Source organism: Musca autumnalis, unplaced genomic scaffold (genome assembly GCF_047663935.1).
Source record: "Musca autumnalis isolate F117 unplaced genomic scaffold, ASM4766393v1 scaffold_1, whole genome shotgun sequence".
Lineage (NCBI taxonomy): Eukaryota > Metazoa > Arthropoda > Insecta > Diptera > Muscidae > Musca > Musca autumnalis.
The window spans coordinates 172,302,367-172,319,768 of record NW_027411644.1 but is presented as its reverse complement, the minus strand read 5'-3'; the positions used below and the strand labels follow the sequence as shown (position 1 = coordinate 172,319,768).

At 34.4% G+C, this 17,402-nt stretch overlaps 1 protein-coding gene across 1 annotated transcript in view; it reads right to left on the bottom strand.

Moving 5' to 3' along the window:
• The window catches only part of Lgr4 (Leucine-rich repeat-containing G protein-coupled receptor 4), a 41,302-nt gene extending 28,467 nt beyond the window's left edge, over nucleotides 1–12,835 (bottom strand). The window contains exons 1-3 of the mRNA XM_073958937.1: nucleotides 12,681–12,835; nucleotides 12,332–12,613; nucleotides 11,896–12,013 (exon numbers count right to left, since the gene is read on the bottom strand). Coding sequence (XP_073815038.1) covers nucleotides 11,896–12,013; nucleotides 12,332–12,613; nucleotides 12,681–12,741 — 461 coding nt within the window. The 5' untranslated portion in view covers nucleotides 12,742–12,835. The remainder of the gene's footprint in view (nucleotides 1–11,895; nucleotides 12,014–12,331; nucleotides 12,614–12,680) is intronic.
• Nucleotides 12,836–17,402: the final 4,567 nt, after the last annotated feature.

Below are 17,402 nucleotides of genomic sequence, written 5' to 3'. Positions count from 1 at the left end.
TATTTCTCGACATTACTCAATTTGGAGCCTTTTATGTAGATTGCGGTAAATAAGTCACGGAAACTCGGCCAAGCATTATAGCCTCCCTTGAAAACGTCTGTGTCACATGCTGGTAATCTTGAAATTGGTGTTGAATCGATTTGCTTCTGTGCCAACAGGGTCTCTCGTTTTATTTTCTCCTCTGATTCCTTCTGTTTGAGCGTCTGAATTTGTCCATTTACAGCAGCAATCGCCTTTTTATAAATATCAATAGCCTCTAAGTAATGTTTCCTCAGCTGGTTTTTATCGATTGGTTTTTGTCCCTCTTCTGGCTCATAATCGCGGCATTCCATATAAGCTTTCTTTACTTGGTCGTAAAAAGAGTTAAGTTCCACTCGTGATGCCTCCAGGGTATGTATGTCGTCATCAGTGTTAGCAATGCTTAAAATTGAAACGTAATCCTGCAAGTCATTAACGCAGTTTGCAAATTTTGAGCACTTAGCTTTATCCATCCTTATTGTAACGAGGGTCAGACTTTAGAACAAATTTTTGTTTTACAAAGGTTTGACAAAGTTGCCCTTTACGAGGACAAAGTATTATTTTTCTTGGGTGTTTAAAACAAATCAAGAATTTTGTCTTTGCAAAATCTTTGTCGTTACTTCCCAAATAAATTGACTTGACGACAAAAGGATCTAATTTTGTGGAGAGACGAGGAGTCGACAGCAAATTAAAGTATTTGATAACAAATATTTCCAAACGAAAAGCCGGGAAATGAGTCAAAAAGTTGGATAATAAAACCGCTGATAATTATTTAGTTGAGTAAGAAATCTTATAAAAATGCTTTTTCACAAAAGATATTATGCAAATTCAAGAAACGATAGCAAAAAGAATCATAAAAAGAAAAATTCCAATCCAAAAAATACTCGACTAGAAAAGGTGTGTTGGGTTGCACAGAAGAAATTATAATTTTCAAAGAGTCGTGTACCAAAGTGCAATAAAATCACTTAATTCCTTTGTTAGGAGGATTTTATAATTTGTTAAAGCTTTAAAAACAGTATGATGTAGTGTCGAAACCAAAAAATAATCAAATCAGAAAATGTTAAGAATCCCAGCAAAATGTTGCAATCGCGACCAAATTTTTGAGTCGGTAGAAAAATTTCAGCAAAAAAATTTAAAAAACTCCAATTATTTCCAACAGAGGATGATTTGGGTCAAATGTTTCAGCAAGGTATGAAATAAATTTTAGTTTTCAAAGAAAAATATTTTAGCAAAATGTTGTAAAAAATCACAGTAAAATGTTTCAGCAAAAGAATTCAAAAAAGATGAAAATATTTTGTATCAAGAACAAAAATTTCCATCAGCAAGAATTCAAAAAGTGTTCAAAAATTTTCAAAGATTTTGTATAAGTTCAGAAATTTTCATAAAGTTGTGTAAATTTGGGTTAAGTGTTTTCAAAGACATGTATAGAAAAATGTTTAAGTATATTTTTAAGGTTAGTTAACCTCAAAGTATTTCAGCGCTTGTCCACCAAACGCGTCTATTTCCTTGATTCGTGTTTTATTTGCGCAAAATTGTTCCAAAAATTTTCAAAAAAAACCCGAAATTTTTCCAAATATTCCCAAAATTGATGTATTGGGATGCTAATATGGCGATTATTTACCAATGTTTAACAATGTTCAAATGTGTCTGTGTCTCTATGTAAAATATTTTTGTAAGGTTATGTATGTGTCTTTGATAAGCGGCGAGTTTTTTCCAAAAAATTCCCACATAAATATATGTAAAAATTGCAAGGTTATAGTTGTTAAACTATGACGCCAAAAAGTTGCGCCAAAGTTTGCATATAAACGCTATGTATGTATGTATTGTAGTTGTTATGTAAAATATTCTCCAAAATGTCTGCTAAGTTCATGTAAATTGTTGTGTCGCAATTATGACGCCACAAATATGCGCCAAAATTGCAAAAATAAACGCTTTTTTCGTATACGACGAGAATATTCCCAAAAAATGAGAGCAGGATTCCAAATAACAAGCAGCAATTTCCAAAAAAATCAATAATTTCAAAGAGAATTGATTTATATCGTGTATATGAGAATATGTAAGTATTTTTTCTCAAAATGTTTTCAAAAATGTTTTATGTAAACAAAAATTTAAATTATGGGTCAATTTTACAAAGGTCCCACTGTAAACGGACAGACAAAGAGAATGACAAGAGAGTATACAGTTAGGCAAGAAATGTATTGCAAAAACCAAAATTGTGGAAAATTTCATATTAATTGTTCGTTTATGGCAACAAATTATATAAAAACTATACGGTTTTTTGTGCAAATCTCTTGCTATAGGTCCTTACAACAATATTCTATCAAAATATGCAAAGGTTATTTGCGATTTATAACAAATACGGTCAACAATAAGAATTAACTACTACTTGGGGGTGACAATAAAAGTATTGCAACGGGAAAATCAGTACTATAAAACTATAATATTTTTGCAAATTTTTGCGGTCATTATGCATTTTTATGACTTTTGCGGCTAATAATAGACTAACAGTATTAAATGTAATAAAGTTCAGTGATAAAAATGCGGTCATGGAGGGTCTTCAGACAGGTAAAAAACGCATGGGACCATATTTACAATAAAAAATGACGAATCGGCCAAAGGCAAGTATGCCAAGAATGAATTTTTGACTCAATATGATTTGTAGGATAATGGAACAATGCAAAACAGTCCGATTTTGGCTTTGAGAACATCGAAATACCTTTGGAAAGTATATGGAAAAAATAGACACCAGTGTAGTATTTTGAAACGACCTACGACAGAGCACTATTTCGTCTCTAAATGGTATTGATATGATTTAATTTGTACTAAGTGGATATATATTATCCTCTGCTATCATAATAAATCCAAAAAATTGCGCCAAATCCAATAAAACCCACCAAATATGGAAATTAAACCGCTACTGGAGAAGCTGGATTACCGAATATTTGGGTACTATATTCTTTACCATGGAAAATAGTATGCGAAATTGGGTTCATGGATATAATAATGATTGGGAAGACATCCCCACTGACATCATTGAGAAATTTTTATAAGCATTAGTCTGAAAGTCAGAAAAATCGATCCCGAAAGCTCAAACAAAGTCAACTACTACCATTCCAAAGACCAGATAATGACATGTTAATCTTATTTGTGTAAATTGCCGATGTAATATAACAACACAAAACTCTTAAATACATCGGGCCAACATCCTGATATCAACCCTCATAAAATGTTTGGGTCCAATTTAACAAAAAACTCCAAAAACATCCTCCAACGAAGGATCAAGATTTACTAAAAATTGGGGAACCAGTATCCTTAGAGTGGAACATACCGAGCCTTAATTTTTGGTTTAACTAAGCTCATTAATGCTCCAATGAATGTCCAAAGTGGATAGACAACTCATTGAGGAACACACCTTTGGTAATTCTCGAAGAAACCATCGATTTGGTAATTTTTGCAATACTTTTATTGTCACCCCCAAATAGTAGTTAATTCTTATTTTTGACCGTATTTGTTATAAATCACAAATAACCTTTGCATATTTTGACGGAATATTGTTGTAAGGACCTATAGCAAGAGATTTGCACAAAAAACCGTATAGTTTTTACATAATTTGTTGCCATAAACGAACAATTAATATGAAATTTTCTACAATTTTGGTTTTTGCAATACATTTCTTGCCTAACTGTATTTCTTTCCAAATGTTCCAATTTTTCCAGTAAAATTATGTTGCTTTAAAAACACACTAGTAATTTCCCAATTCTTGGAAGAAATTTCCAAATCTTCCAAATATTCAAGGAGAGAAATCGAGAGTCGTTTATGTATGTGTAAAAGTGTGGACGTATTTGTGTATTCCCACAAGCAAAAAAAGGGTCAACATCAGTCCTTGATCCCAGAAATCTGTTGAATTCGGGTCAATGTGTCAAAGGGTGCCAAATTGTGTGTAAAAATAGCGCTTTTATCATATAAAGGTACAGTGTCGGTGTCAAATTTCGCCGCACCCTGTAATCCTTTCTCGATTCCACGCTTCAAAATACAAAAAAACTCATTCGTACTCACTGTGACTCTCTGTGTATAGCTGGGAGTGTGTCTGTGTGTGTTTTTCACCTGGTGTAGTGTACACTGCTTCTTCTTCTGTTTGTCGCCTTGTGTCGTTGTTGTTGTTTTGTAATTGTTATTTTGCCCGAACCGATTATAATTTGTTGAGTATTTTGTTGAGAAAAACCAAAAGTTCTGTTTTTATTGTTTATTTGTAGTGTTTAACAATGTTCCACTGTAATGTCTCACAATTTACGTTGCACTTGTTGACTAATGTATTTGTTGTATTTGTGCACTAAAATTATGTCACTTTTGTTACTGTGTTTCACTGTTTATTTAATTCATGACCCACTGTATATATTGTAGAGTTGTTTGTTGTTGTAATTCGTTGTTTGTTTATGTACAATTAATATTTAATTAAAAATATTTAATTAATTTTGTTTTAAAAGTCACTGAGACCCACTGTAATTATTTTTTCTAATTTTTTCGTTTATTGTCTCTCACTGTTTGTTGTTGTTGGATGCTTCCAAACTTTATTCCACAAATCACTGTTCGTATTGCTTTTGTTGTAGTTTTAACCGGCTTTTGTACTCTTATTGGAATGTTTTATTTTTTGTATTTTTTCTTCTAAAATGTGTTTTTGTTGTTTTTGTATCACTTTTTGTTTGTTATTTTGTTAATTTGTACACAAAATTATTTCTAATTGTCACTGGCTTTCTGTTTGGTGTCGTATGTTTTGTTTATTTTCTTTTAACTGTTCAATTTCTAGATGTTCACAGAAATGAACTACACGTTCAAGTTCACTTTTTTAATGAATTTGAATTATTTGATGATTGTTTTTTTGTATTTTTTCTTTTCACAATTCACTTTGAAATTTTTAAATTATTTATAAAAACACTATTCGGCTCGATCTGGACCAAATGTTTATTTACAAACCTTTTTTTCCTTTTTCGTTAGAAATAATAAGATAAGTTTATTTGTGTGTTTAACACTTTTCAAGATGTAGTTTTATTTGTAATTCAAGATGTGGTGTGTGTGTGTATGTATGTACAATATGTTTAGGTTTTAATTCAATGTAGTTTTTAGTTAGCAAAATTTAAGTTTTTAATTTTTATCTAGCCAGCAAGTTTTAACTAGAGCTAAGTTTAAGTTTAAGTAATTTAAGTAAGTAAGTTTAGGCAATTTTTAATGCAAAGGGAATGTGCAATTTCTAGGATAAGTTTATTAGTGCAATATTTTAGTTTAAGTAGCAAATTTAATTTGGCTTTTATTTAATTCAATTTGTACTCTTTGTTTGTGTAACTTTGTGTTTTATTTTAATAACAATTTGTGTTCAATGTTTAACTTTGTGTTGTTAATATAACAAAATGTAGCTTTGTGTTTTTTATCTTTTTGTTCTTATTGTTTAACAATGTGTTTATCGTTTTGATGTTTAAACTTATAATCTTGTGTTGTGTGTAACTTTCACTGGTGGGAGGAATCGCTCGCTTTAATGATCACTGACGGACTGGATCATCGCTGCTCTTTGTACGGCTTTTAATGTTGACAAATTCCAGGATTCATTGGAAGGAGAGCAATAGGTTGATAGTTAGCGGCCGCAGTTTGTTTGTATATGTGTATATATGTAAAAATTTACATAGTGCGGACCGCTAATCAATTTTGAAGAAAATAACTTTACAGTGCTGCTCATAAGTATGGTCAGAGACCATACAGCCACCAAATTGCTTTATTTTACATTTTCAAATCCATCCAATAGTAAAAGTAAGAACGTAATAATAGCCCAAAGACTAATATTTGACATTTTATAAAATATTAGCTTTGTTCCTTTACGTGCAAGAATCTTCAAGTTTTACCACTTTTTACTCGAAAAACGTTCCTTTACTTCAGACACCATACAATCCATATGGTATCAGTTTACAAGTTTTACAACTTTTGCCGGTTTTACTATTTTCAAAAGTAAAGGAACAGGCCAATTGTTTATAATTATTAGCCCAAATTTGGGCCGAAATGCCCAAAACGGCAACACTGATAGTGAGGGCGCCCACTGAGTTGTTTTTGCATTTGCTTCTCTCTCTCACGTACAGTGTACGTGTAAATAAACAAACGATGAATATCATGTGGTTGTTGTTTTTTTCACCCATGCATACACATATGCTGTAGTATTGATGGAAATATTATGGGCGACGCTGTTCTAAGATGACCCACCACATAGCCACTTAAGGCTTCTACATTATATTAAAAGTACTGCAGGATCAATGGAAGAAGAATAACCTCCATTAATACAAGTCTTCTTTTGTTATAGTTTGGATTTACCGAACAGATTTATAGCGTTCCGATTAACTTAAAGTTAAAAGTGATGATTGAATTCCAAGGGGGAGCTTCTTGGTATTATCTTTCAATGTAAAAATTATATTTTTAATGCCTCCAAATTCGTTTATTTTGCGTTTTCAAATTCATCAGATAATAAAAGAACAAATATAATAATGGCCCTAAGAGATACTATATCATTCACTCCTAGCAGCCTGTGTCTATTGATTGCCAATCTAGGGTACATACAGAGGAGGTGTTCGATTGTTTCAGTCTCTTCCACATCCTCAGCCTTCAGTACTCAATGTTTCTCCCACTTACTTGTCATAGATATAATGCTACAATGGCCAGTAATGACACCTGCACCAATTTCTGATTTGCGTAGCGAGAGAAGGAAAGCAGTTATACACCTTGAGATTACCGACCAGATTTATTTCGAAAGTTTTCTGAGAAAGAAGCAAAGAAGTGGCTTGACACAGTTGCCCACGCGAAGGTCCGAGGACTGTGGGCCTCGTCTTGCCAGTGCACCAACTATCCCCGCACTTTACAGTGGCCTGGTACCCAGCAAAACTTAACAGCTACATATGTATATTACAAGTTTTTAAGATAGACCTAGGGTTATGACTTTTTTACAACCTCGAATCCCTTTAAGCACATACATGTATAACACTGTGCAATATTTTTAAGATGATGTTGTGCAAACAATTCGAACTGAGGAATTTTTGAAAGTACAGACTCAAACGACAAGAAACCCTAGTTCGGTTTTGTTGTGTCAGATCCAGCTCGGATTTTATGGCCCCATCTACTTACTTACTTACTTAGTTGGCCCATTACAGAACATTTGTTCCATAGACCGAACTAAGAAAAGATCTCCATTCCTCTCTGTTTTTCGCTTGACTTTTTGGAATACCGCGCCTCTCCATTTCTTCATCCACTTGTTTGCTCCATCGAAGCTTAGGCCTGCCGATTCTGCGTGCACCGCCATGTGGCATGTATTCATACGCCTTTTTAGCGGGTTCATCATCGCTCATTCTCATGATATGGCCTAGCCAACGCAATCGTTGCATCTCGATACGTTTAACTATATTCATTTCTTTGTATAGCTTATATAGCTCGTGGTTCATACGACGTCGATATTCACCGTCAACGCAAATCGGCCCGTAGATCTTTCGAAGAATTTTCCTCTCAAACACACCAAGCACTGTCTTATCTGCTTGCGCAAGTACCCATGCTTCGGAGCCATACATTAGCACGGGTAGTATCAGCGTTTTGCATAGTGTTATTTTTTTTGACGAGATGTGGTTTTGTTTTTAAATTGCTTACTTAGACCATAGTAGCATCTGTTGGCCAATACAATTCTTCTTCTTATTTCACAACTGATGTTGTTTGTTGTGTTTATGGCAGTTCCGAGGTAGACGAAGTCTTTAACTACCTCAAAATTGTAGGTACCAACTTTCACAGTTGGTCCGAGCTCTATGGACGCTTTGCGCGTCGACACCATCAATTTGGTCTTTTCGCCGTTTACCGCCAGACCCACTTTCGCAGATTCTGCTTCGACCTTCCTAAAGGTATCAGTTACTTCCTTTACTGATCGTCCCATGATGTCTATGTCATCAGCATAGGCAAGTAACATGTGGCTATTGGTGTAGATTGTGCCATTTCTTTTGACATTTGCATCTCGTATTGCCTTTTCCAGCAAAATGTTGAATAGGTCACACGAAAGGCTGTTTCCTTGCCTGAAACCTCTTTTGGTACAAAATTCTTCGGAGAGGTTCTTTCCAATTTTAACTGAGGACCTAGTATCAGTTAAAGTCATTTTACAAAGCCGGATGAGCTTTGCGGGGATACCAAATTCAGACATTGCGTGGAATACCTTTGATCGGAGGGGACTGTCGAATGCTGCTTTATAATCGACAAAAAGGTGAAATATGTCGATCTGCATCTCTTGGGTCTTCTCTAGGATTTGCCGCAGGGTAAATATCTGGTCAATGGTGGACTTGCCAGGTCTAAAGCCACATTGGTATGGTCCAATTATTTCGTTGACCATTGGCTTTAGTCGTTCGCACAATATCCCTGACACTATCTTATAGGCAATAGGGAGAAGACTTATGCCCCTATAGTTTGAGCATATTGTCTTATCTCCTTTCTTGTGGACGGGACATAGGATGCTCAGGTTCCAATCGTCGGGTACGCGTTCTTCCTGCTGATGGTGCTAACTAGCTGATGCATACACCTTATCAGCGCTTATGGCCCCATCTAAACATGGTTAAATATTGAGTTTTTAAAGAAATTCGGGGATATATCTCTGAAACAAATGCGAATCTTCTTCTGACCTCTGAAGGAAATTTGTAGATAAGGACAAGAATAAAATATTTGGAGTAATAATGAACTCGAAAAATCACATTTATTGCCTCAAATTTCAAAATACATTTTTTATACATTTCGCACCGTATCTAAAAAACCTTTAATTTTTTCTGAATATTTTCTTTTGGAAAAATATTCGCTGGAATGTCATTATTGTAAAATGCCTCTATGTTGTTGTTTTCAGTACATTTTTCAACGACGATTTAATAAAAATGTAAATAATGCAGCGAAATCCGAAATGCGAGAATAAACTGTTGGTGTGAACTGTGTGTGAAATACGTGTTGTAAAATATATGATGCAAAATACCGCTGAAACAACATGAAGTAAGCATTTTAAAGTTTCAAAATGTTCTAAAGAATTGTTGAGAACTTTATTTCTAAGATTTTTGCAAAAGGTTACATGGTTCGACTGCCAATAGTTTAGCTGATACTGACCAGAATTTCAGCAATTATGTAAAATTTTCTATATTTTATAGATTTTGATGCCCTAAATGGAGTTTTTCTTATGTGGTTTTTTCAAAAGTTAAGTTCTACTAGTTTAGGGCTACAATATTGCAAAAGACAGCAAGGCGAAATTCCTATTCGTTTCTGAGATAAAGGCCTGATAAATGCAAAAAAGTGTTGATTTAGCCCGGTTTAGATGATGCCATAAAATCCGAACTGGATCTGACAGGACAAAACCCTAATAGGGGTTTTGTAGTCTAAATATGTACTTTCAAAAAATCCATACTAGAAGTTGTTTGCATTTTCAGTGTTGCATAGTGTAATCAAAAACAAGCTTTAAAGCCAGACGACATATCCAAAATGACATAAGCTTTTGTTTCTCTTTTATCGCCATATCATTACTTATGTATATATCATTTTATCTATTACACAATGCCCGAAATAAACATAGGTTCACATGTAAATTTATATTTTTTTCATAATTCCGATGACTTTTATGGAATTTTATAATTTTTTATTATGGAGTTGGACACCCCCATGATATCAATATATCAATTATTTGATTTTGCGACAAAATAAAAATTCCATTCCATTATTTTTGGTGCGAAATAATGATAGGTTCAGGGCAATTATTGGGGATTTACAGGTATAAATTTGAGGAAAACTTTTTACAAATCGTTGTTTTTTTAGATCGCCGATGTTCAACGAGTAATTTAGTTTAGATGTTGTCCGCGAATTATTTTCAAAATGCAGATTTGTTCACACTTTAAAACAGTTTTTAAGGCACAAATTTTTACCGTGGGAGAGGAGGTGAATCTGTTGTTGTCAGAGGCAAGGATCATTTCAGATTGCATGAAAAGAGTATCAATCAAAAAACTAAATCCAGTTTTTTTAAAAGTTTCATAAATTGGGCGCAAATTTCAACGTCAGAAAAGTCTGGAGGGTTCTTCAACGCCACTTTGACGGCAAGAATCGCTTATTTTTCCCATTTATTGCAGTTAAAATAATTTTGCATCTCAAAACAACAGTCAACTTGATCTTCAGGTATCGAAAATGCGATGTAAACAAACGTTAGTAAGCTCGAATCGACTAAGGAAGAATACAAAAATTGCCGAGTAAAACTGCAACCGAGCCCAAAAAAGAACACCGCCAGATTTCGACTAAAAATTCTGTGAACTCTCATGAAAAATGGCTAGGATGGATTTTTTCTATTTCTCAAACAATTTCCCATCCATTTTTCATAAGCATTTTTACCTAAACCTAGGTCTGTTCTTCTTCAGGCTCGATTGCTGTTTTCCTTGGCAATTTTTGTATTCTTCCTAGGTCGATTCGAGCTGTCATTATTTCGCACATAAAATAAGGAAAAAATTTTTTAAATTTTTATTTTGTCGCAAAACCAAATAACTGATATATTGACATCATGGGGAATGCCCAACTCCAAAATACAAAATTATAAAATCATATAAAAGTCATTTGAATTATGAAAAAATTACAAATTTACATGTGAACCTATGTTTATTTCGGGCACTGTATATTTGAGTTTGGTGATAAGTGACTGACTGACTCATCATCAACGCCCAGCTAAAACGGCTAAAGCTAGGAGCTTGAAATTTTACCAGTAGGTCGCTGTTGGTGCAAATGTGCGAGATAAGGCCGGGTTTTGCAAAATTCGTCCTGGAACCACAAAAAATAACAATAACAAAAATCCTTATTACTCACTGTTATTACTTACTCGTACTTATGTACTTAGTTGGCAACACATTTGTCAAATTAAATGCTATAATTTTTTAATACCGTAAAATATCACAAACAATTTCAAATTTTGTAGTTTACTTCTAGGCGCATTTATTTTATCGTAAACCAATATATATATATATATTGGAAAGACAATGAAGGTTGTTATTTTCCATTGCAACAGATGTCGCAGTTGGTGATAATGGTATAAACTTCATTCTGATTTACGTATCTTTAATAATTTTGTTTTCACATAACAGGTGTCGCACAAAAGAGTTTCTTTCCTAAAAATCCAGTTAGACAAAAAATGATTACAAACGATGAATTAGTAAAAATTTTGATTTTCAATTTCAAATTAAAACAAAAATTCTTTCAACAATGTTTGGTTTGTTGAACATATGAGATGCTGTTGAAGACAAAATTAGGGTAATAAATTCAGAAATCGGTCAAAAATAACAAAAATAATTTCTATTAAAAAAAATAGTTTTAATGTTGAGATTTTCTTTATAATTGTGTCACTTCCGCTAACTATGTAGGGGGCACATGCTAGTATCATATATAACTTTATTCCATACATCATTCAATTGAAAGTGGTTTGTGCGGGAGCTTTTTTAATATTTACATTGAATCCTACGATTGCGATTATTCAAAAAAATATTGAAAATTTCCGTAATTTTTTTACATATTTTCAGACTTCCTTTATAGTATGTTTATATATAAACGGATTTAACAAACCAACTAGGTTTCAAATGTCAATTCCTTTGCATATACGTCAAATAAATCCTCATCAAGAAGGTTAACCCTGCAAAAGGCTATAATATAAACATGGCCTTAGGGTGTTGACTTTTGTTTTTCAAACAAACAGTTAATTGAAACTTTATCTCACAAAAACATGCAATAATTTAAATTTAATAATAAACGGATTTAGTAACAATTAATACAATAACGAACTGTCGCATCCGATTTTAATGCCTCAGGCAATTGTGTACTTACAACATAGTAATTCCATTTGTTGGTAGTTGTAATGGTATCTCAGTCAAGTCTTGAAAACGGCATAGAATATCATAGCCCCGACATAAGCAGCTTGAATTCTGTGAATTCCAATCTAAACCTATAATAATTGTATAAACAGGGCAAATTGAAGCCAAAATGGAGAAAAGAAATGGTGAATGAGTTACAAAACATAAACAGAAAGTTAATTGAAAGCCTTAGGCAACAAATAATTTGATATAATACATCAAAGCATTAGCTTAATAAAATATTCATAGAATTAAAGGTAGTTTTCTTTGGTATGCATTAGGAAATAACAGTGGAGGGGGTATTACTAGTTTGTATTGTTCCAATCTCGAGATAATTATATTAATATAATTAATAAACTACAATACTCTATCTATATTTTAGTGTAGTTTATTGTAGTAAAAATACTTACCACACATTCCAAACTCTTGATCATCATTAAGTCCATATGGCTGCTTACGAAATAAATGATTCCAAAACATATCATCAATGTCATTGACACAATTCCACTCATCCGATCCATCATCACAATCGACACTTCCATCACAATTCAAACGCTGTGACACACATTGAAATGTGGCGTTACATTGAAAATATCCCAAGGGACAGGAAGAGTTTGAACCCTCGGCGGTAGACAACATGAATATATCATCCAATTCAAAACTTTGACCCGTCACTGGTTGGAATAGGAACACTAAAATTAAAAGAAATGAGTTATATTTCCGTGTATTTAAATTCTGTTTTCTCTTTTGTTTACTTACTCCATGTAATTATCAGTCTTAAAATTGTGAATGGTTTATGTGGAATTTGTGGCATCTGCATTTTTAGGCATTGAAGTGCTGGCAGCTTTCCTGCAACAGCAATTTGCAACGTTGTAGCAAATTGAATAAATTAAATGATATCGAATTTTTGTTCTGCAATAAAAAAGAACAACATTTTTGCATTATTTTATATTTTTGGAAGCTATCATTCTATTCCCATCAATCACTGGGTAAATATTTCAAACATCTAAATATCGATGTATCGAATTTATTGATTACTGATTTCTGCAAAACAGATGAGTGGATTGAAAAGTATTCGCGCCGATATATTTATGATTTTATTAAATAATTGCCAGAACATTACGAATATTTTTGATTTCCTGTTTAATATGGGAATGAGTGTTCTGTTTTCGAAAATATACACCGCTACTCGTGGGGAGGTAGTTAAAATTAGTTATCCTACTTGATATCAATTCTTGTCTTAGGTTACTGTTATCAGTGGTTACTCTTTCATTTCAAGTAGGGTTACGAACCTCCCGTAGTGTCAATTGGTGTAACTTCTTCTAGAGCAATGCCGTTCTTTGGTATTGTTGAAGTTACGAAGTTTTTCGGTAATTCACACTCACACGGCCCGAACGCAACGAAAGAGCACACAAAAGAGAGCAAATGTTTTGAAGCATGCGTGCTTACAACCTTACTAACACACTGTCAAAAGTTGCCAATATTGAGAATTTTGTGTGCCCTCTTCTTGGTCGGCAGTGTTCTAGAGCTGGATATACAAAGTTGTTACTACATTTAACAAGTAAAACAGTAAGAGGTAGTTTACACTATCTATCAATGTCATATGTGCTGACATTTTCCATCGTTATACAGTCGCTAATGTATGCAATATTGGGAAACTTCCTTACGCCATTTACTTTTTACGCCCACACCAGCAAAAATGCAGTGAAATTACGTCTCCACATTGCCTTCGTGGATAGGAATGTTTATACCCTACACCACTATGTGGTAAGGGGTATTATGTGTTAGTGCATTTGTATGTAACATACAAAAGGAAGCGAGATAGACCCATAGTTCCTTCTAGGGATATACATAGAATCACTTTCTGAGTCGATTTATGCATGTCCGTCCGTCCGTCCGTCCGTCCGTTCGCAACGTACAGGTCGCATTTGTTGACCGATTTCGCTGAAAATTGGGGAATACCATTTTTTTAGCCGTCGGAAGATCAAGTTCGAAGATGGGATATATCGGTCCACGTTTTGGTATAGCCCCCATATAACGGTACCCCCCGATTTACGGTATTTTGACGTTTTCAGCTACATTTTCAGACCGATTTGACTATAACTTGACATTTAGGGTTCTTAAGTGTCAATAAACATATGTAACAAAACTTGTGGACATAGGTCCACGTTTTGGTATAGCCCCCATATAACGGTACCCCCCGATTTGCGGTATTTTGGCGTTTTTAGCTACATTTTCAGACCGATTTAGCTATAACTTGACATTTAGGGTTCTTATGTATCAATAAACTTATATAAGAAAAGTTGTGGACATAGGTCCACGTTTTGGTATAGCCCCCATATAACGGTACCCCCCAATTTACGGTATTTTGACGTTTTTAGCTACATTTTCAGACCGATGTAGGTATAATTTAACATTTAGGGTTCTTAAGTGTCAATAAATTTATATAACAAAACTTGTGGACATAGGTCCACGTTTTGGTATAGCCCCCATATAACGGTACCCCCCGATTTGCGGTATTCTGACGTTTTTAGCTACATTTTCAGACCGATTTAGCTATAATTTGACATTTAGGGTTCTTAAGTGTCAATAAACTTATATAACAAAAGTTGTGGACATAGGTCCACGTTTTGGTATAGCCCCCATATAACGGTATCCTCCGATTTGCGGTATTTTGACGGTTTTAGCTACATTTTCAGTCCGATGTAGCTATAATTTGACATTTAGGATTCTTAAATGTCAATAAACTTATATAACAAAAGTTGTTGACATAGGTCCACGTTTCGGTATAGCCCCCATATAACGGTACCCCCCGATTTACGGTATTTTGGCAGTTTTAGCTACATTTTCAGAGCGATTTAGCTATAATTTGACATTTAAAGTTCTTAAACGTCAATAAACTTATATGACAAAACTTGTGGACATAGGTCCAAGGTTTGGTATAGCCCCCATATAACGGTTCATTTAAGTTCATATTTTCGTATAGCCCAGATACCTCCGAACTAGCTGTTAATGACATTTGAAGTTCCCACGTTATGTACCGATTTTCGATATTTTGAAGATTCTAGCTAAATTTTTTAACCGAATTAGGAGTTATTTGACATTTAAGGCTCCCATCAAAAACTGTCAACATAGGCCCATGTTTTATTATAACCCCTATATAACAGTACCTCCCAATTTCGAGCCCACCAAAAATTGTCAACATACATAGTTAGATATAGGCACGATAAAAAAGGGCCTCCCGAATGAAGCATAAATGTACATAAACATTATCTGACATTTTAACGTACCCACTTAAAGTTGGGGACAGGAATGAAAAGTAATTATTCCATTTTAGTTCAGAATATTTTATGGTGGAGGGTATGAAAAGTTCGGCCAGGCCGAACTTAATGCTTTTTTACTTGTTTTATTTCGTTTCATATGACATTGATAGCTAGTGTAAACTACCTCTAAGGAAAGGATCATAGTCGGGCTGGGCCGACTATATGATACCCTACACCACTGTGAATATGTAAAAAATCTCAACAGATTTCGATATAACTTGACACATTTATTTGTAGACCGAATTTCGTCACATATTCCAAAGGTTTTCGGCTAGAAATTGAGTCAATCCTCTATTACAGATGAAATACTACACAACCGAAATCTATTTTTCAGAAAAATTATTTATTTTTGGGTTTTTCTTGCCTTAAAGATATAGGAGTTTTTTTTTTTGAACTTTTGGGCCCTCCTTGAACACCGTATGCGCTGGTTCAATTCCAAATTGTGTGGAAAGGAGTGTCAAAAATAGTTCTAATGGAGCTATCTCCTCGGAATTTTAAGCACAGGTTTCTTTGTTTCTTTGGAAAAGATGAAAAGTGAGTGTTCGGTTTTTCGCTAAAAAGGCATGATTTCAAAAACTGAGAAGCCAATTGATTATTTCCTTCGCCGGGATGAAATCATGATATTGGTAGCGATCAGTAAAATTTTGCAACACTGTCAGTTCGTCTTGAAAAACATTACTCTCTGTAATAGAGAGTAATGATGACGTTTAAGCTATTGGGGGTAACACTCCAGACATAAAAACAACTAGCCAAAAAGATAGAAAAAATTGGTGAGTGTAGGTTAGGGCGCACAGTGCGAAATATGGACACTTTGGTAGAACTTTAATCATAACTTTTAATGTAAAGGACATAGGTTACTAAAATTTTCCAAAAATGTTTCTTATATTTGTGGGTCGTATGTGGATAAATATGGGCCACAGGGACCTGCGGTTTTCTATAGGCCCCGCCTTGCGAAATATTAGCAACGTAGGTTCCCGTTTTGCTATAGTTCCAATATTAGGGTTCCCCCTTTTGAGATATTTTGAAGGTATTAGGTAATTATTGCCCACCGAGTTTAGTCTACTTGAACATTTGTATTCGTTGAATAAAAAATGTTCTAATAAAACAATTTACAGCATAAATCCTTGCTTTGGTCCTAATCGCACTTCCGCCAAACATCCACAATCATTTGCAAATGGAAATCAAACAAGTAAAAAAGTATCAGTCGGCTTTGCCGACAGAGATATACCCTCAGCCCATGTGAATTGAAACACTTTTTGGACATTTGAACTTGCCGACAAAAATGTGGATTAGGATTAAAGTTCAAAAGTGTTGCGGAGGAGGCACTTAATGGAATGGTCCGATATAGTCCATTATCGAAGTGGATCTTATTTTGGGACTCACATCTTTTCGATAGATATCGCGACCAATAGGCATTTTAGTGGGTCATCGTATAACTTTTGGACCAGTATCCCAGGAAGCATGGACTTGTCCACGGAAAACATAATATCGCTGTAAACAGGACCATATCGAACAACATCGGTATGCATTTCCAAAGGAATTTCGAACAGACCCTAAACTGTACTTGAACACAAATGTTGAACTTTTGGGGGGAGGTATCCTGAGAGAGGACCGATATGGGCCATTTAAGAAGATTAACTAAATTTGGACAAAATGTTAGGAGATCCAAATTTTGGACCAAATTGGTTGATCCGTCCAAGAGACATAGTGCATACCATTTTAGTGACATTTTTAAACCGGAAGCTGTGGACCGGTATTGCCCATCTTCGAACTGAAACTGAAGTTTAGACAAAATATGAGGAAGGCCAAATTTTGGACCACATGGTTGATCAGTTCGAGAGTTATCGTGCTCTTCAGCCACTACATATGGTGCCATAGGGGTTTTTACACCTTTCAAGAAGTATAGACTTGCGCCTAAAAAACTTTTACCGTCGTTATTGAGGCAGCGAATGCAAGTTGCTTCAACAAAAATCAAAGCGATTCGGAAGCAGGTATTAAAGTGAACTTATCCGAAATTTTGTGTGATAGCTACTCGAAGGAGTGGACAAATAAAGTCCATATTCGAACCTGATCTATATCTGGTAGAAATATTTGGATGTGTAAAGTTTGGACCAAATCGGTCACTCCCTTCTAGAGTCAGAAAATTTTTGAACTTTTG